General features: G+C 51.8%; 8 protein-coding genes across 8 annotated transcripts; 5 read left to right on the forward strand and 3 right to left on the reverse strand.

The window, feature by feature from the left end:
- Positions 1-393: 393 nt before the first annotated feature.
- Positions 394-1,197, reverse strand: N7477_005061 (uncharacterized protein; the record flags this gene model as incomplete). Its single annotated transcript, XM_056966724.1, has 2 exons — positions 394-562; positions 590-1,197. The coding sequence occupies 2 exons, from the start codon at positions 1,195-1,197 to the stop codon at positions 394-396; spliced, it is 777 nt and encodes a 258-aa protein (XP_056823505.1).
- Positions 1,198-2,523: 1,326 nt separating this feature from the next.
- On the reverse strand, positions 2,524-3,708 carry N7477_005062 (uncharacterized protein; the record flags this gene model as incomplete). Its single annotated transcript, XM_056966725.1, has 4 exons — positions 2,524-2,796; positions 2,847-3,346; positions 3,393-3,467; positions 3,522-3,708. The coding sequence occupies 4 exons, from the start codon at positions 3,706-3,708 to the stop codon at positions 2,524-2,526; spliced, it is 1,035 nt and encodes a 344-aa protein (XP_056823506.1).
- Positions 3,709-5,222: 1,514 nt separating this feature from the next.
- Positions 5,223-6,840, forward strand: N7477_005063 (aldehyde dehydrogenase; the record flags this gene model as incomplete). The annotated part of the gene is made up of 4 exons (XM_056966726.1): positions 5,223-5,668; positions 5,722-6,135; positions 6,160-6,621; positions 6,696-6,840. The coding sequence occupies 4 exons, from the start codon at positions 5,223-5,225 to the stop codon at positions 6,838-6,840; spliced, it is 1,467 nt and encodes a 488-aa protein (XP_056823507.1).
- A 1,264-nt stretch (positions 6,841-8,104) lies between these two features.
- On the forward strand, positions 8,105-10,188 carry osm1 (putative fumarate reductase Osm1; the record flags this gene model as incomplete). Its single annotated transcript, XM_056966727.1, has 4 exons — positions 8,105-8,141; positions 8,197-8,265; positions 8,317-9,999; positions 10,091-10,188. The coding sequence occupies 4 exons, from the start codon at positions 8,105-8,107 to the stop codon at positions 10,186-10,188; spliced, it is 1,887 nt and encodes a 628-aa protein (XP_056823508.1).
- Positions 10,189-11,031: 843 nt separating this feature from the next.
- Positions 11,032-12,069, reverse strand: N7477_005065 (uncharacterized protein; the record flags this gene model as incomplete). Its single annotated transcript, XM_056966728.1, has 1 exon — positions 11,032-12,069. One exon carries the CDS (start codon positions 12,067-12,069, stop codon positions 11,032-11,034), a length of 1,038 nt encoding a protein of 345 aa, XP_056823509.1.
- Positions 12,070-13,590: 1,521 nt separating this feature from the next.
- Positions 13,591-15,327, forward strand: N7477_005066 (protein phosphatase 2A regulatory subunit CDC55; the record flags this gene model as incomplete). Its single annotated transcript, XM_056966729.1, has 5 exons — positions 13,591-13,634; positions 13,737-13,941; positions 13,995-14,643; positions 14,691-15,253; positions 15,304-15,327. The coding sequence occupies 5 exons, from the start codon at positions 13,591-13,593 to the stop codon at positions 15,325-15,327; spliced, it is 1,485 nt and encodes a 494-aa protein (XP_056823510.1).
- A 1,119-nt stretch (positions 15,328-16,446) lies between these two features.
- On the forward strand, positions 16,447-21,537 carry N7477_005067 (transcriptional regulator SIN3; the record flags this gene model as incomplete). The annotated part of the gene is made up of 4 exons (XM_056966730.1): positions 16,447-16,547; positions 16,611-16,675; positions 16,771-17,560; positions 17,610-21,537. The coding sequence occupies 4 exons, from the start codon at positions 16,447-16,449 to the stop codon at positions 21,535-21,537; spliced, it is 4,884 nt and encodes a 1,627-aa protein (XP_056823511.1).
- A 1,401-nt stretch (positions 21,538-22,938) lies between these two features.
- Positions 22,939-24,640, forward strand: coaT (acetyl-CoA hydrolase ACH1; the record flags this gene model as incomplete). The annotated part of the gene is made up of 4 exons (XM_056966731.1): positions 22,939-23,081; positions 23,136-23,376; positions 23,449-24,284; positions 24,316-24,640. 4 exons carry the CDS (start codon positions 22,939-22,941, stop codon positions 24,638-24,640), a joined length of 1,545 nt encoding a protein of 514 aa, XP_056823512.1.
- Between the last annotated feature and the right edge of the window lie 73 nt (positions 24,641-24,713).

The raw sequence follows: 24,713 nt of genomic DNA on the forward strand, positions 1-24,713 counted from the left end.
TGAATTCCGCAAAGCCCTAGTTATCGCATAGGATAGCATTAATTAGGCTAAAATTGATAATTTTATCAGATCTATGCCTCGCCGTATTGCCGCGGTACGAAAGGCAAAGGGCTGGTATACGAAATACTAGATAGTTATTATATGCATCCAGTTTGAATTGAATATCTTTTAAAATGGTGGAGAAATCAAAGAAAATAAAATGGGAAGATAGAGGCGAAATTGGTGTGTACACAGACTTTTGACCCCCTATGTATGTCACAAAAATGAATTAACACTGCTATACTTGATGTCTCTCACAGAATAATAAAAGAAAATACGCACGAAGTTTCCAATCAGCAGAGACTTAGGAGAGTCATGATTGCGCTGGCCCGGGTAATTTGACAACATCGTGAATTAATGTTTCCGGGAAAAAAACATACCTTGTCCTTTGACAAAAGTTGCAAACCATGGTTCTTGCATGTTATCCTCAGCTAGCTGGATGTAGAAGTGAGCGTGAGCGGACCCATCGATGGCAGAATAAACCGGCTCTCCATCCGGCTTACGCTCATCCGCAAAGTAGAATCTGATTAGAATTTGTTAATCAACCTACTCCTGAAAGAGCCTATACTTGAATATTGACTTGTAGCCCTTGCCTTTGTACTCCTCGGCTAAGTAATGAATCAAGTGCGCCGCACCAGCTTTGCCCACTCCTTGGAGTAGGAGTGGTTGTACGACCATCAAGGGAAGCTTGTTTCCGGTGTAGATGAATGTTCTGGGTGACTCGGGTGGTAATTGGGCGAAGGATTTGACTGCGAATTGTGCTGCAACATATGCAGAGACAATATTGACATTGTTTGCGGACTCGAATTGAGAGATTTGAGGAGCCGATGGATTGACGCCGACCGCAGAAGCTAGGAGATATCTTAGCACCTCACCCCTCAAGAATTCCACGCCCTTGAAATAAACACAGAGTAACTTACCATTGTAGACAACAACTGTTGGATGTCCGAGTTCTCCGATGACTCTAGTGAAAATGTTCTCAACTGAGGATGGGACCGAGAGACCGGCTTGGATCTGGAGATTATTCTTTGCAGCATCTGAAAGATGTTCTGATCGCGAGACTACGGCGACTTTGTAGCCGTGCAATGCGAGTGAGTCTGCAATGGCGAACCCGACATTGGGTCCATAACCAAAGATAAGTGCAACCTTATCACCCATCTTGGAAGCAAGAAGTTGAAGTTGGACTGGGGCTTATTTAAGCGCTATTGTCTTTATTGAGTCAGAATGAGTTTGAATCTAAAGAAATAGGGTACATAGTGCCTTTTATGTCGCATTTTGTATTTGCGCGTGAAATTGGGCGTGTAAGTACAGTGAGTGCGAGCTGGACTACCCAAATCGGTCTAGCCGGACTTGGTTAGTCTCGGAATTACTCGCAAATGCTTGGGGTAAGCTTGCCAAGGGCATTTTGCCCCCCACTGCAAATGGACTTGCCATTCACCACTCACTTGTGATTCTTCTCGCGTTTTCCATCTTCATCTTGCATGGAGACCACTTTAGAGTAGTGCTATTTCTTACAAAACAATGCCAAGCCTTAGAAATATCGTATTTGTAAGATCAACCGAGAAAGCCGCGAGTTCCCAGCACGGCGCGACGACAATCTGGGAAAGGTGGGATATTATGCGGTCTGATGGATCTGTGAATCCGGGTGAGATGACGAGTTTCAATCACTAAGCGCTTGGGTCGATTGTGAATTGGTTGCATGGGGTTGTGGGTGGTGTTAGGGCTTTGGAGCCGGGATGGAGGACCTATTGTGTAGAGCCTGTTCCTGGAGGAACAATTGAGTGGGCGGAGGTGGTTTATGACACCGTTTATGGAAGGTTGGAGTGTAGGTGGGAGTCGGTGGATGGGATGTTCAAGTTGAGACTTGTCGTGCCGCCGAATTCGAAGGCAAAGGTAGTCTTGCCGGTTAACGAGGAGGTTCCGGAAGAGAGTTGGGTTGGGTCCGGGTATCATGATTTTGAGAAAGCATACGATGCGAAGGTTGGCTGGCCGCCTAAGCCGTTGGTTCCACCTATGTGGGAGGTCGATGATTCTTTTGTCTGATATTAATTGGAATAATTGAGTAAAGGATGGACGTTGAGTTTCGAGAGTGTTACTGGATTCAAATGCTAAAGAGATCAAGTTACAAGCAGGATTCAGAATGGAAAGCCAATCGTCAGATCGGATTCGATCTTGGAAGGCTCGACTTGAGTGCTCAGAGTAAGACGGTGAAGCATTGAGTTTTATCTCATAATGTTGAGCAACAGTGTGAAAAAATTGAAGGAAAGCAGAAGAATTAACTCAAAGATTTGTAATGTTCATTGAGAGAAAGCATTAGCTTCCCTAGAAGTGAGTCGCTCGGGGACTGGTACCCATGCAGATCGAAGTTCCAATGTGGACATGAAGCTGCTTTAACTACAGAACCCCATTCAGTTCCGGTAGATCATTTACACAAACGCAAAATAATAATGAATCATCAAATCGTATCAATATGAGATCAGCAGATTAATTCAGATCTCTCAGTGTAAAAGCCTCTTGCATAGACGATGAGACAGACTCATTGTCTGGAGTCATCGCAATATCAGTCTGCACCTTGACATTGAGCGGATGCAAATCATCACCCAGGAATTGTCCATGCATTCTGTCAATAGTCGCACCGTAAGCTCCCGCCTCCATCTTCACATACTCCACATCCGGCGAGTGAGGGCTAGATTTTGAAAGAATGTTTGACTGACTGATGTCCGTATTGATATGGTACGGGCCGTTGCTGCGATTCGACTGACTCTTGAGTTTCAACGCTGGAAAAAGACCTTGGATGATTGGGAGACAGGAGCAGATGAGTCCGACTGCGGGTTCAATGTGCGTCCTAGGGTTGCTTGGTAGACGGTATATGTTGGGTCTGAAGGCGAGATCCAAAATAGGACGATGATGCGGTATATGGAGGCGAAGCAGACAAATGCTCCGAGTGCAAAGACGCCTGTTAGGGCGAGTTTATCTTGCCAGGCACTGTGGAGGTTCCAGATCATTGGAATTGGAAGAATTAGTATTATGAAGTCCATCAGGACGTTGAAGGCTTGGTTGACGATGAAGAATTTGTTGGCGTCGAAGCATTTGCCTAGCACACTGCTGTCCCAGTAAGCGCGGAGGGGGCGGCATTGGCCGGCACAGGCGAGGAAGATCCCTAGGCCCCAGGCGCCGATGAGAATGTTTAGGCCGAAGGTGCAAGTCTGGAATTTGGGGGTGGTGAAGACGCGGCGGTAGAAACATATGATTGAGATTTTGATGGCCGGGCAAGGATAAAATATGTGAATTGGTTGGCTAGGAAGATCTGTTTTGGTTAGATGTATGCTTTGGCTTTGGTGTGTGGCGTATACTTACCTTCCAGTAGTTGATCATGGCCTCGGCATCGAGGGTCTTGACGTGGGCACCATTGCCTCCAATTGAACACCCTAGGATGGTCAGCGACAATATTCAGAGGAAAGTAGCGCGCATGAAATACTCACATAGACACAGCTCAGTTAACATAGCGATCATTAATACCATGGACAGAATACTGAGATAATCATGCACGCCTAGTCCAACTCTTCTCTTGAGACGAGCCACCACACGCATCACCACCGAGATTAAGCATAGAGCAACCAATGCCGCGATGATCTCGATCATCTGCCAACCTCTCGTACTCGGAGCCATGATGAACCAGCTGAACCAGGAGGATAAGATAAAACGAACGAAGCTCCTACGGTCGATTACTTATTGAGGATACCCTCCACAGATATATCCACGCGAGTGACACATGATTTGTGAACCACACCTGGACACCTTGGTGTGCCCTGCAATCATTGCATCACAGCCTACATCCACTCCGACAATCAACGCGCTACATCATTCGCGAACTGAAGTTGCGCGTTGCAGGTTACTTTCCCTGCTGGGCGATATAAATTGGAGTTTACCCAGAAGTGGAGGGTACTATCGATTACGCCCCGATTAGGTTCTGGCAAATTTGAGATTACGACATTGTTGCTGGCTGATTTTTGTGGAGAGCCGGGCCTAGTGCTGTCTATCACTTGCTCGGAAAGGAAGGCTACTGTGCTGCGGACAGTCATTACACACGCTTTTTCTGGCGTCGGGTCTGGCTTCTACTGCTGGATCAGTTCGGAGGCATTCTACTTTCTTCAGTTGATGAGCTGGTAGGTTCATCAGTCTGATCGGGGAATCGGAGCTGCGATCGATGAGGACAAATCTCGGCGTATAGATTTGTTGTGAATTTCGAAGGACAGAAGAATCAAGATTCGGAGAAAGAGGTTTCTGCGGCTGATGTGTCCGCTGCAGTTGTAGTTTACATGCAGAGTGATGGAGAGTAAAGGGTGCAGAGTGGATAGGTTGTTCACATGCTCGCGGGGCAGGGACTGAATCACAATTGAAAGTCCCGGCATTGCAGATCCTATGCCAGTGGTGTGGCTAACTCGCGTGAATGAGGCACAGTAGCACACAGTCTCGAATATTTAACCTAAGTATTCGATCACATGGAAACCTCCTATACATTGGACAGAAGGCTTGCGTACCAATAGACTTCGTTCTTGAGCTAATCTTCAGAGAAGTGGAGGTGTCAGGTTTCGAAAGTGATGAATCAAACCCCCTTCAGGAAAGTGGAGAATCCTGCCTCAGATAAAAAGATGCGGAAATAGAATTAGCGCCGAGTGGGGCACACTATTGGAAATCACAGAGCCTTTGCATGTCCGGCTGCTACTCTCCATCCAAAGTGGTGAACAAGGATCATCCCCCCTGCATTGCAAGAAATTTTAGAGGAGATCCTATTATGTGAAGGATAGCAGTCGGACCTGCATTTCCTTCCGATGCTCCAGAGGGACATCAAGGGCTCAGCCGTCTGTCACACATGGAATTGAACCGTGGGGTCCCTGGTTCCATGGCTCTTCTGATGAGCCGATGTAACTGTGTGTGGGAACCTGTTGTTCATAAATCTCTAGTCATGGCTCATCGCGGTGAGAAAGGTCGGATCTTCGACAGTGGATAAATAGTTCAGTGCCAATCCTGGGTAACGATCAATCTCATTCCACTATGGACTGATCCATGCTAGAGCGACAATCATGAGTGGGTTATCATAAGCCTAAGATCATCAAGAAGGCGCTTCAGCTCCAGCTTGAGGTGCAGCTCTCCCAATCCTTCCCTCATAAAAACCCAATATAATGGATATCGTCGTCCCCTTGATCATCAATGGCAAAGAAGAGGCCACCTCCACCACCTTCGACGTGATTAGTCCCTACACAAACCAGACATGCTGGACCGCAGCTGGAGCTACCCCACAAGATGCCATTCGAGCTGTTGAGGCCGCCGACGCCGCCTTTCCCGCCTGGTCACTAACAAAGCCGACCACAAGACGAGATGTCCTGCTCAAGACCGCAGACCTACTAGAGCAGCGTCTCGAGCAGAATGCCGAGTACATGCGGACCGAAATGGGCGCCGATGTAGGTGCATCGCAGGGTTTCGTTGTCCCACTAGCTATCAGTATGCTGCGCGACATTGCGAGCCGCATTACCTCGATTTGTGGAAGCGTTCCTATCGTTGAAGCTGAGGGCCAGAGCACAATCGTTTTCAAAGAACCAATGGGGGTTATTCTGGGTATTGTCCCATGGTAGGTTCTGAGCTTCAACACTGCCTCTAATGTACTAGATTAATTCGTACAAGGAACGCACCTTATGTTTTCGGAATCCGCTCTGCTACATGCGCACTCGCAGCTGGAAATACCACCACCTTGAAATCCTCGGAGCTGACACCACGCTGTTACTGGGCTATTGGTCGTGCTTTCGAGGACGCAGGTCTCCCCGCCGGCTGTCTGAATATCCTGCACTGTCGTTCGCAGGATGCAGCGGAGGTAGTCAATGCCATGATTGAGCATCCGGCCGTCCGTAAGATTAATTTCACCGGTAGCACGGCGGTAGGCCGCAAGATCGCGCGGTCATGCGGGCAGAACCTCAAGCCGTGTTTGATGGAGCTAGGCGGGAAGAATAGTTCCATTGTATGCGCTGATGCGGACTTGACGACGGCCGTGCAGGGAGTTCTTGCCGGGGCCTTTTTGAACGGAAGTAAACATGACTCTTGGTATTCCATTCTCATCTGACGAAGGATCCCTTGTGGTCTGGTCAAATCTGTATGGCCACAGATCGTAATCCTCGTGCACTCCTCGATCGCACCTGCGTTCACGGAAGCTCTAAAGTCTGCCCTCGCATCCGGCACAGATAGCTCATCCTTTCCCCCGACACTCGTCAACACTGCCTCCAAGGCCCGTGTCGAGGCTCTGGTTTCCAGCGCTGTGGCCGCGGGTGCCCACTTTATCTCTGGGTCTGCTGAGACTCATGTCCCGGGCGATGCAGGCGTACGTCTAGCGCCAGCTATCCTGGGCGGAGTTAAAGAAGATATGGCCGTGTGGCAGGAAGAAGCATTTGTCTCTGTAGCTGCGTGCATGGTCTTTGAGACGGAAGATGAGGCGATCCGTCTGGCAAACAGTAGTGGGTACGGATTATCGGCGTCTGTGTTTACAGAGAATTTGCGGAAGGGTTTGGCGATGGCCAAGAAAATTCAGTCGGGGTAAGCTTCTCTCCTTTCTTCCTCTCGTCATTTCTCCGTCTATTGAATGGGAGGTGGTTGCTAATCGAACGCAGGGCTGTGCATATCAACAGTATGACAATCCACGACGAGCCCGTTCTTCCGCATGGGGGTGTGAAGAATAGTGGATGGGGTCGGTTCAATGCGGCGGAGGGGTTGAATGAGTTCTTATCGATTAAAAGTGTGACTTGGATGGATTAAGTGATGATTATATTATTGATGCTTTGAGGTATTGGGTATCATACTGCCGTGGCCGATGTAGTACCCCTTTTTCAAATGGTTCTCACACTTTCGGATCCTTTTCTTATGAATCTGTGGTCATCGACTGGGCTATGTATATGTGACCCAGCTATGAAAAGTAATTCGTTCGAAGCTGGGCTTTTCCCTCAATCGCAGGACCAGCTTGAATCTAGATTCGGCATCTCGGGCGAGATCACTTCGGCCCACATCAACCCGAGACGCGGACCCGCGGACCTGGCCGAAAGAACCCCGAGCATGGGAAAGCGGAGCCACACTACACCGGGCAGCACCAGCCCGATCCCAGCGGGAACAACGAGTTCTTTTTGTACTTCTTTCACGCCAGAATCGGCCTGAGATAGAATTCCGTCGGCAAATGAAAGACTTTCCTCCACGACGTCACTGGTTCCACCTTGTCCCCGGATCACGTGGCTCGGCTTCAGTTCTTCCACCAATTATGGTCCTGTAAAGGTCAGCGGTCGGCGACTGCTATTTCCACTTTCTGTCACGATGGCGCGCTTTGAGGGTCCTGTTGGGGTGGACTCCTTCTCTGGATCTATATCTAGTGCATCGAGGGGCGTTCATATCTATACGAGGGATCCAGGGGGGATTCTATACGTCTTTGCTTAGCTGGTCTTGTGGTGTGGCGTGACGCGACACCAGCACTCGGTCTACTTTGCTCAGTTCCGAGGTTCACGGCACGGCCTTCAGACCGAATCCCCGTAGCGTTCTGCCGAGACTCTGCCCTTCAAAATACTCTGTCCTTGTGGAGACCGAGCACCAGCAATCTAGTCTAGCCTAAGCTAAGAGGCCTGTTGTAGCCCTCTCTCTCTCTCTCTCTCCTCTCTCCTCTCTCCTCGCTCTTCCCATCCTAGCCACGAGCTGGAATGTAATGACGCAGGATGCAGCAAGCATGTGAAGATGGTGCGTAGTTGTATCATGGGAATAGCACATGTGATAGTTTCCCCAGGATTTGTTCACTGCCATCAGTGCGATCGGAGCAAACCAGCGGACTGGAATTAACAACTGAGCTCCACTTGATTCCCGGGCCCCATCAAACCCAGAAGCATTGCACTGTGAACCCCACGTTGTGCCTCGGCCGATAGCTTGTCGGCTTCTGAGCTGAGTTTAACCCCCAGTTTCCCCATCTTTAAGAACCTGGGCCTCCCACTCTCTTTCTCTCCACCTCCCTTCCACCCTTTACCCTATTTTCCACACAGTATTCAAAATGGCATCACCTCAAGTCATTGTGGTCGGCGGTGGATGTAAGTTACTCTTCTGATTTCCCCGCTCGGGATCTCGGCTGACATGAAATCATAGTGTCTGGCCTCAGTGCCGCTCACACCGTCTACCTGAACGGTGGCAATGTCCTCGTTCTAGACAAGCAAGGTATGTCGAATCACGCCAAAGTGGCATGATCCTCAAGTTAACCATCCCTAGCCTTCTTCGGCGGCAACTCCACTAAGGCCACCTCCGGCATCAACGGTGCGCTCACCCGTACCCAGGTCGACCTCGGCATCCAAGACAGCGTCAAGCAGTTCTACGAGGACACTCTCAAGTCTGCTCGTGACAAGGCCCGTCCTGATCTGATCAAGGTCCTCACTTATAAGTCCGCTGCTGCTGTGGAGTGGCTGCAGGATGTCTTCAACCTCGATCTCACTCTCGTCTCCCGTTTGGGTGGCCACACTCACCCTCGCACACACCGTGGTCACGATGCCAAGTTCCCCGGCATGGCTATTACCTATGCTTTGATGCAGCGTCTCGAGGAGCTCGCTGAAGCCGAGCCCACTCGTGTTCAGATCGTCAAGAAGGCCAATGTCACCAGCATCAACAAGAACGGTAACCACGTTACCGGTGTTACCTATACTCTCAACGGCGAGCCCAAGTCCGTTGATGGCATTGTTGTTCTGGCTACCGGTGGCTACGCTGCTGACTTCGGCGACACTTCTCTCCTCAAGAAGCACCGTCCTGATACCTTCGGCCTGTCCTCCACCAACGGCACCCATGCCACTGGTGACGGCCAGAAGATGCTGATGGCGATTGGTGCCAACGGCATCGACATGGATAAGGTCCAGGTACACCCTACTGGTCTCGTCGACCCCAAGGATCCTGGGGCCAAGTTCAAGTTCCTGGCTGCCGAGGCTCTCCGTGGTGAGGGTGGCCTGCTCCTGAACTCCGATGGTGAGCGCTTCTCTGACGAGCTGGGCCACCGTGACTACGTCTCTGGCCAGATGTGGAAGGAGAAGGAGAAGGGCAAGTGGCCCATCCGCCTCGTTCTGAACTCCAAGGCCTCCAATGTGCTCGACTTCCACACTCGCCACTACTCCGGCCGTGGTCTCATGAAGAAGATGAGCGGCAAGGAGCTCATCAAGGAGATTGGCTGTGGCGAAGCTGCCCTCAAGAAGACCTTCGACGAGTACAACCTGATCGCCGAGGGCAAGAAGAAGGACCCCTGGAACAAGCGCTTCTTCCACAACATGCCCTTCTCCATTGACGACGAATTCCACGTCGCTCTCATGGAGCCCGTTCTCCACTTCACCATGGGTGGTATTGAAATCAACGAGCACGCCCAGGTCCTCAACTCCGAGCAGAAGCCCTTCGAAGGCCTCTACGCCTGCGGTGAGCTTGCTGGTGGTGTTCACGGCGCCAACCGTCTCGGTGGCTCCTCGCTTCTCGGCTGTGTCGTCTACGGCCGTGTCGCCGGTGACTCCGCCTGTCAGTACCTCTTCCAGAAGTTGCTCACCGGTGGTAATGCCGCTCAGCAGCGTCTCGGACAGATCTCTCTGCACATCGACCCCTCTACTCCCGGCAAGATTTCTGTCGAGTGGGGCGGTTCCTCTGGGTCTGCGCCTAACCTGGCCGCTGTTCCCGGTGCATCATCCTCTACCGTCGATGCCCCGGCCTCCAGCGCCTCCCCTGCCTCGGAACAGTCCAAGCCTGACCCGGCAAACTTCAAGATCCCGGAGAAGGAGTACAGCATGGAGGAAATCGCCAAACATAACAAGAAGGACGACCTGTGGATCGCTGTGAAGGGCATTGTTCTCGACGTGACCAACTGGCTTGACGAGCACCCTGGCGGTGCCAATGCTCTGTTCAACTTCATGGGCCGCGATGCTACCGAGGGTGAGTACATTTCTTGAATTGCACTTCAGATTTCCCCCCCGGCACTCGTGCCATCCCCGAATAGTGAACACATTACTAATGCATCCTACAGAATTCGCTATGCTTCACGACGATGAAGTCATCCCCAAGTACGCCGGCCACACCGTAATCGGACGCGTCAAGGGCCAGACTCCCAGCCTGGAGCTGTAGTCCCGATGTCGATATCGATATCGTCTTTGTGCTTTTTTACATACCCCGCTTTTGCCCTTACCTATGTGCATGCTATGAAAGTTTCTATGATGACTTGGCTTGAGGATTCCTTCCCTAGTCGGGTTTTGGTCTTCGTGTAACATATGAACCAAATTTGAATACGATAGATTGTTCCAAGTGGTTAAATATAGATGTAGACATACTGGGCCCTGAACCGGTTGACAGAAGCAAATTGCCCTAACTTTCTGTAGGGTAGAGGCACTGAAGCTTCAACTACCAAGCCCATCTTCAATTTTCTCTTTCATTGTATGTCTACTTGCGGGAAGACATCGAATACGGGATTCACTTTCACTTACGTAGAGAGAGAACTCGCATAGAAAGAGACACTATCACCCGCTAGGGTTCGAAGAATCAAATCATACAATCAGCCAGCCCATGGGAAGCATCAACTTGAACAGAAGAAGAATCAAAAGCGAAAGAGAGATAAAGAGAGGATCAAGTTTAAAAATTGTCTCTTAGCCGAGAAACGGATAACCCACAGGAGAATTAAAACTGGCTCTTTCGATCCCTCGGGCAGGCTATATTAGACTGTGGAGCCTTTTTTTCTTCGATGAGGCCACCTGTGATCTATCGGGAAGAAATGATCTGGAACCGACTTCTTTATTCCTCTATTGATAATTATTTGGTTCAAGTGCTCTTGGAGGCCATCCCCGCCCCCTCTCTCTCACTCTCTCTCTTTTGGTATTCAATAGGAATATTTCCATGTCAAACTTAGAATTCCACGCAATACCGGCACTCCATCGACACAATCCAACATCCCCTCACTGGAAATCAAGTCTGAACTCAACTCATATGCTTCAAAATCATCCTCAGCCTCCTAACAGCCGGGCCTTCCACGTGCCCCTCCCCCTTAACACCTTCTTCCATCTCACTCTTCGCCGCCTCCAACGCAGGCCTCAAATACCCCCACACCTCATCATGATACCTCTCCTGCACACCCACCCAATCCCCAGCTCCAGGAAGATTTTCAAGCACACTATCTCGTAATGCCTGGGCTGAGATAGACCCGGTACTTGTATCTTGAGCTAAGAATGTATCGATATCGGGTATGAGACTCATTCCTGATATCCCTGTTCTCTGCTGTGTATTCTCCGACTGTGATGAGAACGTCTTCCGGAAGGACTCCAACGCCTTGATTTCGTCAAATGTGAGAGGTGTAGCTTCTGCGTCTTGGTCGAGATCAAACTCTGGGTTATAAGGGTCTGTATTTGGGTCGAAGGTTGTGTCTGAGAGGAGCGTTACCACTTCCATGCCGTCTGTCGCGTTTGGTTCGTGGCTCGCTTCGGTGTCTGGGTGCGGAGGGTGTTGCGCGCGGTCCCAAGCGGTACTAAATTCTTGTTGTGCGGGATCATGCGCTCGTTGTTTTCCTTTCCAGGGCCCTGTTTCGTTTTGTAGATTTGTACTAGGTCGCGATCGATCTGGATTCGCTATTTGGTCTACTTGTTGATCGAGAGGGTTGTCCTGGAACTGCTGGAATTCCTCGTAGCTAGGCACTGCGATCAAATCTCGTACAATTTGGGACTCGCGGAATGCTTCGCTGGCTCCTGACTTTGAAGTGCGAGGCGCTGAGGAGCCTGTTGAGAGGTATCCTGTTTCCCCGGTGGTCCCAGCTCCGGACCTGGATGGACCGGCTTTGCCTTCAGTCGCGGAGGACAGTGTTTGCGCCGCATTTGAGGGGGTCTGGAATGCGCGCGCGAGACCGGCGGCGGAGCTTTGGACTCGGGATGCTAGAGAGGCTTCTTGGGGTGTGGCGTCATCTGGAGTGTGAGGTGGACGGGTACCCCGCGTGTTCTCCGGGTCGTTGGTATTGTTGTCGGTCATCGTGAATGCCCGAGAGAAGGTTGGGAGGTACTCCTGGCCTTGGGTTTTTTGGAGGGGTGAGGAGGGAGGAGAGGGACATTATTGGGTTCAATGGTTGGTGATTTGCGGGCGTCGGGTTAATGGAGGGCAATAGCCGGCTGCAATAGGAAGGGGAGCATGTGAAGGTGGATTGGTGGATTGTAGTGGGCTAGCTTGATACCCATGGATGTTGTTGAATGTTTCAGGAATGTTGATGATATTTCAACGTGCGCATAGAGGTGACGAATGAAATAAGGTTGGTCTTTTAATGAAGCACGTCCCCAGATAGGGTTGATGGGTGATATCTGTATATCTGCCGGCAGCACCTGAGCAGGTGGTTCCGACATTTTCCATCTCAGACATCTTGAATAGTGGTCTCAAGCACGACAGTAACCCGGTGCCTGGAGCTAAGTATTACACTTTGCCCCTAGGTATAATGGAAAGCCTAGCTGTACACAGCTGGAAAGGGCGAGATGACGACAGAGGCGGGGGATGCACCTGGGCATCGGGCACATGCTCCAGCCTCACCAACTACACTTAACAGGGCAATCAAATGTGAAGCAACAGCGATCTATATCCAACGCGATCTCCCTCGATAGCTTCAATTGATCCATTCATAGTCTGTAGTACCTCGAATCATCGTGCGCCCGCTGTCAGGGACGCAGTACCTGCTTCCAGCGATGTTACAGTCGCCGACAGTGTTGATGTCAGCGTTTCTCCAGCTCGACGTTCCCTGGCCAGTGCCTAAGCCCAGGTGCCATCAAATGTAGAATCAGAGTGAAACTCTATCTAAAATCTCAAATCTCAAATCGATCTCGATTGCACGGCCGTCAGTGCGAAGACGGTGAGCTTGGTGGGCACAAAGTGACGCCGTAACGAACTCCCCACCACCGCCTCACCACACTTCTCTTTTTCCTTTCCCGTACGACTCCTCCTTCACCTTCTAACACCCCCCCCCCCCTCCCCTCTCCTCCAACGTGTCGCGCCCTGGACTTGGCTCAAATATTAGGTCCTAGGGTTTCCCCTCTCCTATGATCCCCTCTCAAGCTTTGCGGGCCCACTCATAACAACCTCCACCCGGTTTGCTTCCACCCCCTCCATCCCGGACACCCCCGTCCTTTCAACATCGCCAACGTCTGTCTATCGACTCTTTCACCAGAGTTGGATTATTCGCCTTGTTTTAATCCCTTCGCCTATCTCTTTCCCTCCTATCTCCCCTCTCTACTCCCGCGGCCCGTCGGTGTCAAACCCATCGCCATCTCCGATCGAGCATCGCCGACCGATTGTTCGCCATTCCTCGTGTGATCGTTTTAGCTTCGCCGTGTTCTTGTCCGTGTCTGAACACTTCCGTTGTGTTGTCAAGACTTTCACCGGCTCGGTCCGAGTGATTCTGCATCCACAATAGAGCTCGGAGACAAATTCGTTTGCCAAGCTGTTTTTTCTTTTCGCCTTTCTGCATCCGTCCTTGTCCATCGCGAGCAAGGGCGATCCTAGATCGAAAAGATGGTAGACAGAGATCCAGGCACACCCACCTGGAAGTTCACACAGTGAGTCTTGTCAAGGAGGGAGGGCGTGCCGGTTTCCTGCTCCACGTTGTCGAGTCTTGGGCGCGCGTGGAGCCACCAGGATTGTGGCTAACTGCCCTGCAGATGCTTCGGCGATAAAGGTGATGTAGAAGATATCACAGAAGGTACCCTCCCCACTCATCCGGTCGATTCATCCGGAGCCCTTATGCTGACAACCCCCGTCCTGCCAGCGGACATCATCTCGACTGTTGAATTCGACCACACCGGTAATTATTTGGCTACGGGAGACAAGGGTGGACGAGTGGTGCTGTTTGAGCGGAACGAGACGGTAAGTCGAGTGAGCTCAAAATTCAATCTGGCATTGCTCATAAGTGACTACAGAAAAAAACCTGCGAGTATAAGTTCCACACCGAATTCCAGTCGCACGAGCCGGAATTCGACTACCTTAAATCGCTAGAGATTGAAGAGAAGATCAACAAGATTAAATGGTGTCGCCGACAGAATGCATCACACTTCCTCCTGTCGACCAACGACAAGACCATAAAGTTGTGGAAGGTGTTTGACAAGTCATTGAAAGTGGTCGCCGAGAACAACCTATCGAATGAGATGACCCCGGCCGGTGCTGTGAGCGGTGGTGGCATTGCTCGGGTACCGCGCGGAGCCTTCAAGGATGCGTCAGCCCTCAAGCTGCCGCGCTTGACACACCACGATACTGTCGTTGCCGCCGTGCCGCGGAGAACCTATGCTAATGCACACGCCTACCATATAAATAGCATTTCGGTGAACAGCGATGGCGAGACCTTTATCAGCAGTGACGACCTTCGAGTGAATCTGTGGAATCTCAACATCCAAGATCAAAGTTTCAACATCGTGGATATCAAGCCGGCAAACATGGAGGAGCTGACTGAGGTCATCACGGCGGCCGAGTTCCACCCTGTCAGCTGTAACTGGTTCATGTACGCCAGCTCCAAGGGCACTATCAAGCTTGCGGATATGCGACAGCGCGCTCTTTGTGACGACCACGCCAAGTGTATGTAATTTGCGTTTTTCTGTTTGCTCTATACTGACTTCCTCTAGTGTTTGAACAGGAAGAGGATGCTTCTTCCCGCTCTTTCTTTTCCGAGATCATCTCCTCTATCTCCGACGTTCGATTCTCACATGACGGCCGGTACATCGTGTCGAGGGACTACTTGACCGTGAAGATTTGGGACGTCAACATGGAACGCCAGCCGGTGAAAACCATCCCTATCCATGAGCACCTTCGGCCACGCCTGTGCGACACGTATGAGAATGACAGCATATTTGACAAGTTTGAGGTCGTCTTCTCCGGCGACGCGGAGAATGTCATGACCGGCAGTTATAACAACAACTTCATGATCTACCCTACACAGGAAGAAAAGGATACGGAGATTGTGCTCCAAGCAGACAAGTCGGCCTTCAAAGCTAAGAAGGTCGGCGTGCCCACCCCCATGAACAAGGGCGCTGGCAAGAAGGCCGGCTCGAGGTCCGGCAGTCCTGCTGGTCCGGGCAGTCGAATGAGGAAGGAGACGGATGCCGACCAGATCGATTTCAACAAGAAGATTCTCCACATGAGCTGGCACCCCTTCGAGGACAGCATTGCCATCGCCGCGACGAACAATGTATGTGTCCTCGTTTCTGTTCCTCGAATGCGATGCTAACTATTCCCCAGCTCTTTGTCTTTTCCGCCCTGTGATCGCAGGACCATAACAATTCCCCATGCACAGGCGCATCTTGGGGCTGAGATACGGTGGATGGGGCGGACGGGCTGGTCGATCAAGAGGAACGAACGAAATTCAAAAAGAAAACCCACATGCGAAAAGATTATGGCCATAGCAGCATGCCACAGGTTCCGTTATCTCACCACTTTCCCTTCGCCTTGAGCCTCCGCATCATTCTAAGTCCCCGTTCCTGGTCGAGTTTGGATTCCCCTTTCTTCTATCTTCTGGTTGTATGCAGCTTCTTAGGTACCCCTGAAGGCGTTGTAAGGAGGCGCTCCATGATAGAGAATGTCATGCCTGTTTTGAGGCGTATTTGATGTAGTAATTTTTCATTTTGAATCTGGCGCACACTGTACTTACTACCTGTTGTTCTGCTGAGTGAACATTATACGGATTTACGCGTAGCGGTACATAAGCCCCAAGACTAATGGGGTACGGAGCGTTTTCTGACTTTGAATCAATAATGAGTACAACACTCTTCTTTTATATGGATCGGAGGGAAAGAGACAACTAGACTGATAAAGAGATCTGACGATGTTTCACTAAGGACTCACTCACCGTCCCGATGACATCCACGGGACGCAATCTCCGGATGCTCAGATCCTCCGTATTTTTTCTGCCGGCAAACAAAGGCGATGACGAAAGCGGAGGGTATGACTCGGCCACACATTACAGTAAGTAACATGAAAACCGCCCACGGTGGCGGCCACCACACAGGAGGAGCGTAAGATACAGCTCATGATTACCGGAACAACCAAGGACCGGGACAGGACACGCCTTACCGGATACGCCCTAGCGTCAGTCGGTCAGGAAAGCCTCCACTGCTGAAGCCCGCGATCGGTCGCGCGCACTCTCCCTAAGCCTTATCTTCGTGGTACCTGTCGCCTGTTTTCCTTCGCTTTTTCTTCAGGGTGCGGGTCATGCTGTGACATGACCACCGTTTGAGTCTGAAACCTCTGCTACAGAGAACGCGCCACAAAAAACCAGCTGGGAGCTTACCTTCTCCAGACTCTCATCTCCCTATTCCTCTAACCTCCGCCCCAACCTTTTATCGATACCCTTTTCCCTGCTGCAGCCGAGTTCATGACTAGATCATGAACTCTGGGAATGATAGCTGGCACTCCCCTGCCGGTGGGCCTCCGTCGCACCCTGGCATGGATCAGATGAACCAACAGAGGCCCTTGGGGTCTTTCAAGTATGCCAATCGCCGTGCCCCATTGCACGACCTCGAAAGCTAATATTGCATTTTACTTCATAGTCAAAATCCTCCGAATCAAGGTCCGGGCTCGCAGCCCTCCGGACCTGTCCTCCCCCCTCCAGGCGGTTAGCACTCCCCCAGCCGACGTCAAAACAATCTCGATTCCCAAAGATCAATATGTGCAGGAAAACATGAAACTGACAGTTATGCGCTCTCGAAGGTCCTTATCACCCTGCCAGCCAGTCGAGCGGACACTCACTTCCTGGTTTGGCAGAATTGAGCCAGAGCCACGGGGCTCCGCACCAGCCAACTTACGGACAACATCCGCAGGGCCCATCTCACGGCTCTGGCCACTCTCTTCCCGGAATTGGTCAGGCCATGCAGCATGCATCCCCTCAGTCTTTGAATCGCGAGCGCGAGCGGGACTCGAGGGAGCGCGAAATTATCGAGCGCCAGCGCCAGGAAGAGATGGCCCACCGGGAGCGTGAGCAACGCGAGCGCGAACAGATGGAGCGCCAGCGCGAACACCATCCGGTCCAGAGCCATACGGGCTCGATTCCTCTCCACCAGCCAGTAGCATCGAAGGTCCCGAATTCCATCCACGGCCCGAACGGTCTTCTTTCGAGTCTCGGTAACACCCAGCCCAATGGGCCCCAGGGCAATGTGCAGGCTTCCGGGGGCCCAGCTAGTCTGTTCGGCGCGCAGATGCCGCAGCACGGCGAGGGTACACCGCGGTCGTACATGCAGCACCCGGGCGGTCCGCCCATGATGGGCTACAATGGACAGGGACAGCAAATCCCTGGAAATGTGGCAGCTCTTGCTCAGGGCCAGCAGCCGATTCTGAATGTCAGTCTTTGGCTTCCCTCTGGATTCCTCGAAATTTATTCTAACCCAGGTTTTGTCATACAGGATGCCCTCAGCTATCTGGATCAGGTCAAAGTGCGATTTGTTGACCAACCAGACGTATATAATCGCTTCTTGGACATTATGAAAGATTTCAAGAGCCAGGCGTAAGTTGGCCGTTTGCTGATTCACCGACTCGAGGCTGATCTGTATTAGGATTGATACTCCGGGCGTGATTCAACGGGTGTCGACTCTTTTCAATGGCCACCCCGCCTTAATTCAAGGGTTCAACACATTTTTGCCCCCTGGATATCGCATTGAATGCGGCACCGAGGATAACCCGGATGCCATTCGGGTGACTACGCCCTCTGGCACGAACACCCTAAGCATGCCTCGCGCCGGACGTCCCTTCGAAACCGTCACTGAGACCACCGCGCCATCGGGAGGACTTGGTCCCCACGGCCGCGCTGAGTACTATGACCAGTCCCGCCCGGGTTGGCAGCAGGGTCAGCAACAGCAGGGTCAACAGCATGGTGCGCCTGGATCATACTCGCCTGGCTCTCGGATGATGGCCCCGGGTATGTATCAGCAGGAAGGCCAAGGTCCCGCGCAGGATTCTCACTACGGCTATCAAAGTCAAGAGGCTCAGGGTGCTTCGGCTCTGTCTCACCAGCAGGATCACCGAGGTGTTGCCCAGCTACAGGGCGCTGCTTCGGCAGCCTCTGGCATGGGAAGACCTGGCATGATGCAGGTCTCCGGTGCCGGTGGAAATGCCGGCTTGACCCAGCCTTTGAACAGCCTGGCTGGTGTTGGTGGTATGCTTCAGGGCGGCCATGCTGATCTGAACAAGCGTGGTCCCGTTGAATTCAATCATGCCATCAGTTACGTCAACAAGATAAAGAACCGTTTCTCCAGCGCCCCGGAGATCTATAAGCAGTTCCTCGAAATTCTGCAGACCTACCAGCGCGAGTCAAAACCCATTCAGGATGTCTATGCGCAGGTCACTCATTTGTTCAACACTGCCCCTGACCTCCTCGAAGACTTCAAGCAGTTCTTGCCTGAGTCTGCCGCACATGCTCGACAAGTTGAGCGGCAACGTGCAGCAGAGAATATTCCTGTCAGCGATCTTCGCAGTGGTCCCGGCGAGTTCCCCTCGCAGACACCTAACCGTGACGTCAAAATGCCCCCTCTTGGCCAGTTCAATGTCAAAGACTCTGGCAAAGAGAACAAAAAGCGAAGGGGCGGACCTGGCATCACTGGCTCCGTGTCTGGACCTTCGGGTGTTGATGCCACCCGTATGACTGATGCTCAAGTCCGTGGCCAGCCAGGATCGTTTGGTAATCTCTCCAAGAGACAAAAGCACACTCATGGCCGGCCATCCGGCGCTGATATTCCGAACGTTTCGCCGACTTTGATTCCAGCCCTCCCCGAGCCGGTCCCACCCACCATGTTGACGACTCCCAGTCAAGAGGAGATTGCCTTCTTCGACCGCGTGAAGAAGTTCATCGCCAACAAGCAGATCTTCAGCGACTTCTTAAAGCTGTGCAATCTGTACACCAACGATCTGATCGACCGCTTCATTCTGGTCAAGAGGGCCGAGGGTTTCATTGGCTCAAATGCTGAGCTGATGAGCTGGTTCAAGCGATTCATGAATGTCGAAGAACCCGAGGATAAGACCATCGACCCTAAGCCGAAGACTGAGTCTGGTTTGGTGAACCTTGCACATTGCCGATCCTTGGGCCCGAGCTACCGGCTGCTTCCCAAGAGAGAAAGACAAAAAGCCTGCAGTGGTCGTGATCAACTGTGCTTCGAAGTTCTGAACGACGAATGGGCTTCGCATCCTACTTGGGCTTCCGAAGACTCTGGCTTCGTTGCACACAGAAAGAATCAGTTCGAGGATGCTCTTCATCGCATTGAAGAAGATCGTCACGACTATGACCATCACATTGAGGCCTGTGTCCGCACGATCCAATTAATTGAGCCTATTGTCCAACAGTTTCTCCACATGTCTGAGCACGAGCGTGCCAACTTCAAGTTGCCGCCTGGCCTTGGTGGTCAGAGCGAGGCCATCTACCAGCGAGTCATCAAGAAGGTCTACGATCGCCAGCGCGGCGAGAAGATCATTCGTGATATGTTCGAGCGTCCTTGCGCCGTTTTGCCTATCGTTCTCTATCGCCTCAAGCAGAAGCTCGAGGAATGGAAGGCATGCCAGCGCGAATGGGACAAGGTCTGGCGTGAGCAGATGCAAAGAGCCTACTGGCGTAGTCTCGACCACCAGGCTATTGCTACTCGCCAGACCGACAAGAAACTGTTCATTGCTAAGAATATTCAGCAGGATCTTCAGGCCAAATTTGAAGAGACCCAGAGCCGTCGGAAGAGTGGCTTGAACCCACCCAAGTACCAAAGTCAGATGGAGTTCAAGGATATGGATGTCCTTTTGGACACTACCCACCTCCTTTGTTTGTACATCGACAGGACTACCTCCGGGTTTGGTGCTGACCCGGTGCGTCTCATCAACTTCATCAAGGACTTTGTTCCTGCTTTCTTCGGATTGGACCGTGATACTTTCCTCGATTACATGGATGAGCTTGCCGTCGGTGCTACTCCTGCTGAGGAGCTGGAAGATAACTTTGGTGCCGACGATGCCTCGAACGTCAGCCGAAAGGTTGTGAACACGCAGAAGCTGGATCTCTTGCGTGAGGTTCTTGAACGCCGAGTCGAGAAAAGCAATACCAATGGCCAGCCCAAGGATGATGCTCCTGACATTAGCCAGCAGCCTACTCCCGAAGTCCGTGCAATTTCAACAGCTGCTTCTGAAGCCGAGGATGCTTTTGACGTTGCTGAGCTGAAGTGGATGTCACATCCCGACCAGGGAAACTTCAACCTGGAGCGTGAGTACACTCTCAACGAGAAGTACAAGAAGACTGTGCACCACATGTACTGCAACTTGAATATTTTGTGCTTCTTGCGCACGTTTGAGATCTTGTACGCCCGCCTGCTGCGTATCAAGCAACAAGAAGCCGAAGCCCGCGAGCAGGTACGCCGCGGTATGCTTCCCAAGCCAGCACACGAGTTATGTCTGATCGATCGCTTCCCGGCTGATTTCTTCTACGATGTTGAACCAAACGCCAATCTCTACAAGCAGATCGTCCGCATGTGCGAGGAAGTCATTAGGGGAGATATTGATCAGATTCACCTTGAGGAGACACTGCGTCGCTTCTACATGCAGAGCGGCTACTTATTGTACAACCTCGAGCGCATCTTCTCCTCTATCACGAAGTTCGTGGCCTCGATCTTTACTGGTGATTCGAGAGACCGCAGCTCGGATGTCGCGAACCTCTTCCTCAAGGAGCGGGAGAAAGAAGAAACTACACACCACCAAGAGATCCAGTATCGCAAGCAAGTGGAGAGGCTCGTTAAGGATGGCGATATCTACCGCGTTACTTACGTCCGTAATCCCCGTATACTTGAATTTTACACCGCTGACATTACTCTACAGATCCCATCAGAGCGCCGCGTCACCATTCAGGTGATGTCCGCTGAAGACTCCACGCTCGACCGCGAGGATCTCAGCCCTGAAGCCCGCTGGTCATACTACGTGACCGCCTACTCCATGCGCGACCCCACTGAAGGCGTACATTTCTCCGAAATGCGCATGCCCTTCTTGAAGCGCAGCCTTCCAAGCAAACTTGACGAAGACGAGGAATACGATCGCTACTACCGTCGTCTCCAGCACTTCGATGGCCTGATCATCCGCATCTGTGCCAACAATTATACCATCCTGTACCAACCCCCCAGTCACGATTGGTTCTGGCGCTCCACGGCCCCGGTCATCGACAAGGACGCCGATGCCGAGACCGTCAAGGCGAAGCTGGAGGAAGCAGCCAAGGAGAAGGCGGCAGTACGCGAAAAGCGCCACGACCGCTTTGTCGAGAAGTTCGTTAATAACCCGAACTGGGCGCGTGGGTTGAGCAAGGATAAGGTCGATGAGTCGAATCAGCAGTTCCGTTCTTGGTTGAATGGTACACTGTCCAAGGGCAAGGAGTCGCCGAAGCCTGCTCAAGAGAACAAGGAAGAGCAAGAAGCCGCCGAGAAGAGCGAGCCGGCGGACACCGAAATGGCCGACGCCGAGGCTACAGCGTGAAGTGTCAACGACAGACCTTAAGTTTCAGCTGAACTTGAAGCTGAGTGTATGTCTGAGGTTGGATATTGGCGGATGAATTGCATTTACTGCTGAGAACGGGACGGCGTCTTATCATACGAGGAAATTGCGACTATGAGTTCTTACGGTTTCTCGCCACTCTGGTTTTTTGTTTTACTTTTTTTTTTCTGTGCTTTCACTTTTCAATGGTTAGGGTCCGATCTATGATCTTCCCCGGTTGGTTTATTATCGCCTTTTGTCTTAATTTCGCACTTGCACAAAACCTAGTGCTGATTTTGATTTTGACTTTGCACGGCCGGTGAATGGACTTAAAGCAGATACGGGGTATGTGGACCGGAGCTGGGGTTTGATCTGTGCTTAATCTTGCCATAGGACCCCTTTCCCCCCCCCAAATAAATGTACTGTATTCAATGTATTCTAGCCCTGAATTCGTGGGTATTCAAATTGTGCCATGTGCGTAGCTCTAGCTCTAGTCCTGGCTTTAGGTCTTGTCCCATTGACTGTAGCGGTAGCAATTGCATACCCTATAAGCAACTGAGAATTACAAATTCAGCATTCACTAAAACATCATGCGACCGTCCAGGTGACTAGCGGGTCGATCAGTGATCCATACCCCACCAATACCCCCCTAAATCAATCATACCCGGAGGCCAGGGGACGGTTCGATAGGTGTGGCCAGGTCTCCGTAGGGCCGAAAACGTTAACCGATACAGTCCGAGACAGTGAATTGACTGATGGAACCACCGGGCCGGGCGGGTCTCCCACCCCGATCTATTTCATCTCCGGATCCTCGGGCTTTGGCTTTGCATGCAGGCATCTAGGTCCGCTTGGCTTTGCTGCTGTTACGGATGTTCAGAGAGGGAGGATCCGATGTATCCGGAATGAACATGGATGTAGATTGGTGTAATTGGTGTTGATGTAACGATACCTGGTAAAATTAGGGAAGATGCGAGGTATCTCCGAGCCCCACCGAGTCTTTGCCGAGCTGACGTCAATATGAACCATGGATTATGTTTGATTTCGGGGACTGGATCTAGGCGGAATTAGGGAGATAGGTGGTACAATGATGTTTCAAAGGGGGACTAGGAAGGCATAGCAGTGTGTATTCGGGTAATCTGATAGCTCTGAGTTGACATTGAGGTGATTGCAGAGCTATGGCTAACAACTCCGGTCGAGACCAGTGCCCGCGTTGCCCAGCTAGAGCTTCCTCTCTTTCCTTTCTTCCCTTTCCCTCTTCTTCCGGTGGGACCAGGTGGGACTCTGCCTAAGCTGCCCGTGGGGTGTTTTTTTTTTAGCTCGAGAGTATTTCTATCCCTGGGTTCCCTCCTTTTCCTTTTCTCTCCATCTTCTAGACACTTTACCCTCCCTTGCTATCTCTCCACGATGGCTGCTTCTGCGCTTTTGAAGAGCCGCGTTCGCCGGCCTTCTTACTTGAATAAGCTTGCTAAAGCTGAAGACTTGATTGACTTGTTTCCTCATGGTTCGTACATCGGCTGGTCCGGTTTCACGGGTGTGGGCTATCCCAAGTATGTTCGATGCAATTGACTTCGTAGCAAGGGCGGGCGCTGACAACTGAGTAGGAAAGTTCCTATCGCTCTCGCAGACCACGTAGAGAAGAACAACCTGCAGGGCAAGCTCAAGTACAACCTGTTTGTGGGCGCCTCCTCCGGCGCCGAGACGGAGAACCGCTGGGCGCAGCTGAACATGATCGAGCGCCGCAGCCCGCATCAGGTCGGAAAAGAGATCGCCAAGGGAATCAACAATGGCAACATCAAGTTCTTCGACAAGCATCTCAGCATGTTTCCCTCGGACTTGGTTTATGTACGTCTCAATTTAGCGTCGGGCGTTCCCGCCGCGGAGATCAATGGATCAGCGCTAACCCGCAGCTCATAGGGCTACTACACTATGAACAAGCCGAACAACAAGATTGACGTCGCGGTTATCGAGGCTACTGCCATCACTGAGAATGGTGGCATTATTCCCGGTGCCTCCGTCGGTGCGTCGCCTGAACTTATTCAGATGGCCGACAAAGTCATTATTGAGGTCAACACTGCCAGTCCCTCGTTCGAGGGTTTGCACGATATCGTGTGCTCCGATCTTCCGCCTGGCCGCAAGCCATACCTGGTTATGGCCCCCGAGGACCGTATCGGAACTTCTTACATCCCGATCGATCCCGAGAAGGTCGTCGCCATCGTCGAGTCCGACTATCCGGACCAGACGCAGCCCAACGCCCCCGAGGACGCTACCTCGCAGCAGATCGCCGCCAACCTGATTGAATTCCTCAAGCACGAGGTCAAGCACGGCCGTCTGCCACCGAACCTTCTCCCTATCCAATCCGGCATTGGCAACATCGCCAACGCCGTCGTCGGCGGTCTCTCCAAGGGCGGCGCAGACTTCACCAATCTCAAGGTCTGGACTGAGGTCCTGCAGGACTCCTTCCTTGACCTCTTCGACAGCGGCAACCTCGACTTCGCGACCGCAACTTCCATCCGCTTCTCCCCTGACGGCTTCAAGCGTTTCTACGACAACTGGGAGCGTTACGCCGGCAAGCTCCTCCTCCGCTCCCAGCAAGTGTCCAACTCGCCCGAAATTATCCGCCGTCTCGGCTGTATCGGTATGAACACTCCCGTCGAAGTCGACATCTACGCCCACGCGAACAGCACCTGCGTGATGGGCTCGCGTATGCTTAACGGACTCGGAGGTTCCGCCGACTTCCTTCGCAACTCCAAGTACAGTATCATGCACACACCCTCCACTTAGACCTAGCAAGACAGACCCCACCGGTGTCAGCTGTATTGTTCCGTTCGCCACACATATCGATCAGACGGAGCATGATCTTGACGTTATTGTGACGGAGCAGGGTCTTGCAGATGTGCGTGGTCTGTCGCCACGTGAGCGCGCCCGTGTCATCATCAAGAAGTGCTCGCACCCTGACTACTATCCCATTCTGACGGATTATCTGGACCGTGCCGAGTTCGAGTGTCTGAAGAAGGGTATGGGTCATGAGCCGCACATGCTTTTCCAGGCTTTCAAGATGCATCAGAACTTGCAGGAGAAGGGTACTATGAAGATTGATTCTTGGTAGTGGGATGGTCAAGGGTGATGGTGTTTACGGATGTTTATATTACAGAGTTATCGATTTAAATGTACATATTATC

Source organism: Penicillium maclennaniae, assembly GCF_028827695.1.
Source record: "Penicillium maclennaniae strain IBT 15551 chromosome Unknown utg000004l:1.0-3007600.0:1.0-3009580.0, whole genome shotgun sequence".
Taxonomy (NCBI): domain Eukaryota; kingdom Fungi; phylum Ascomycota; class Eurotiomycetes; order Eurotiales; family Aspergillaceae; genus Penicillium; species Penicillium maclennaniae.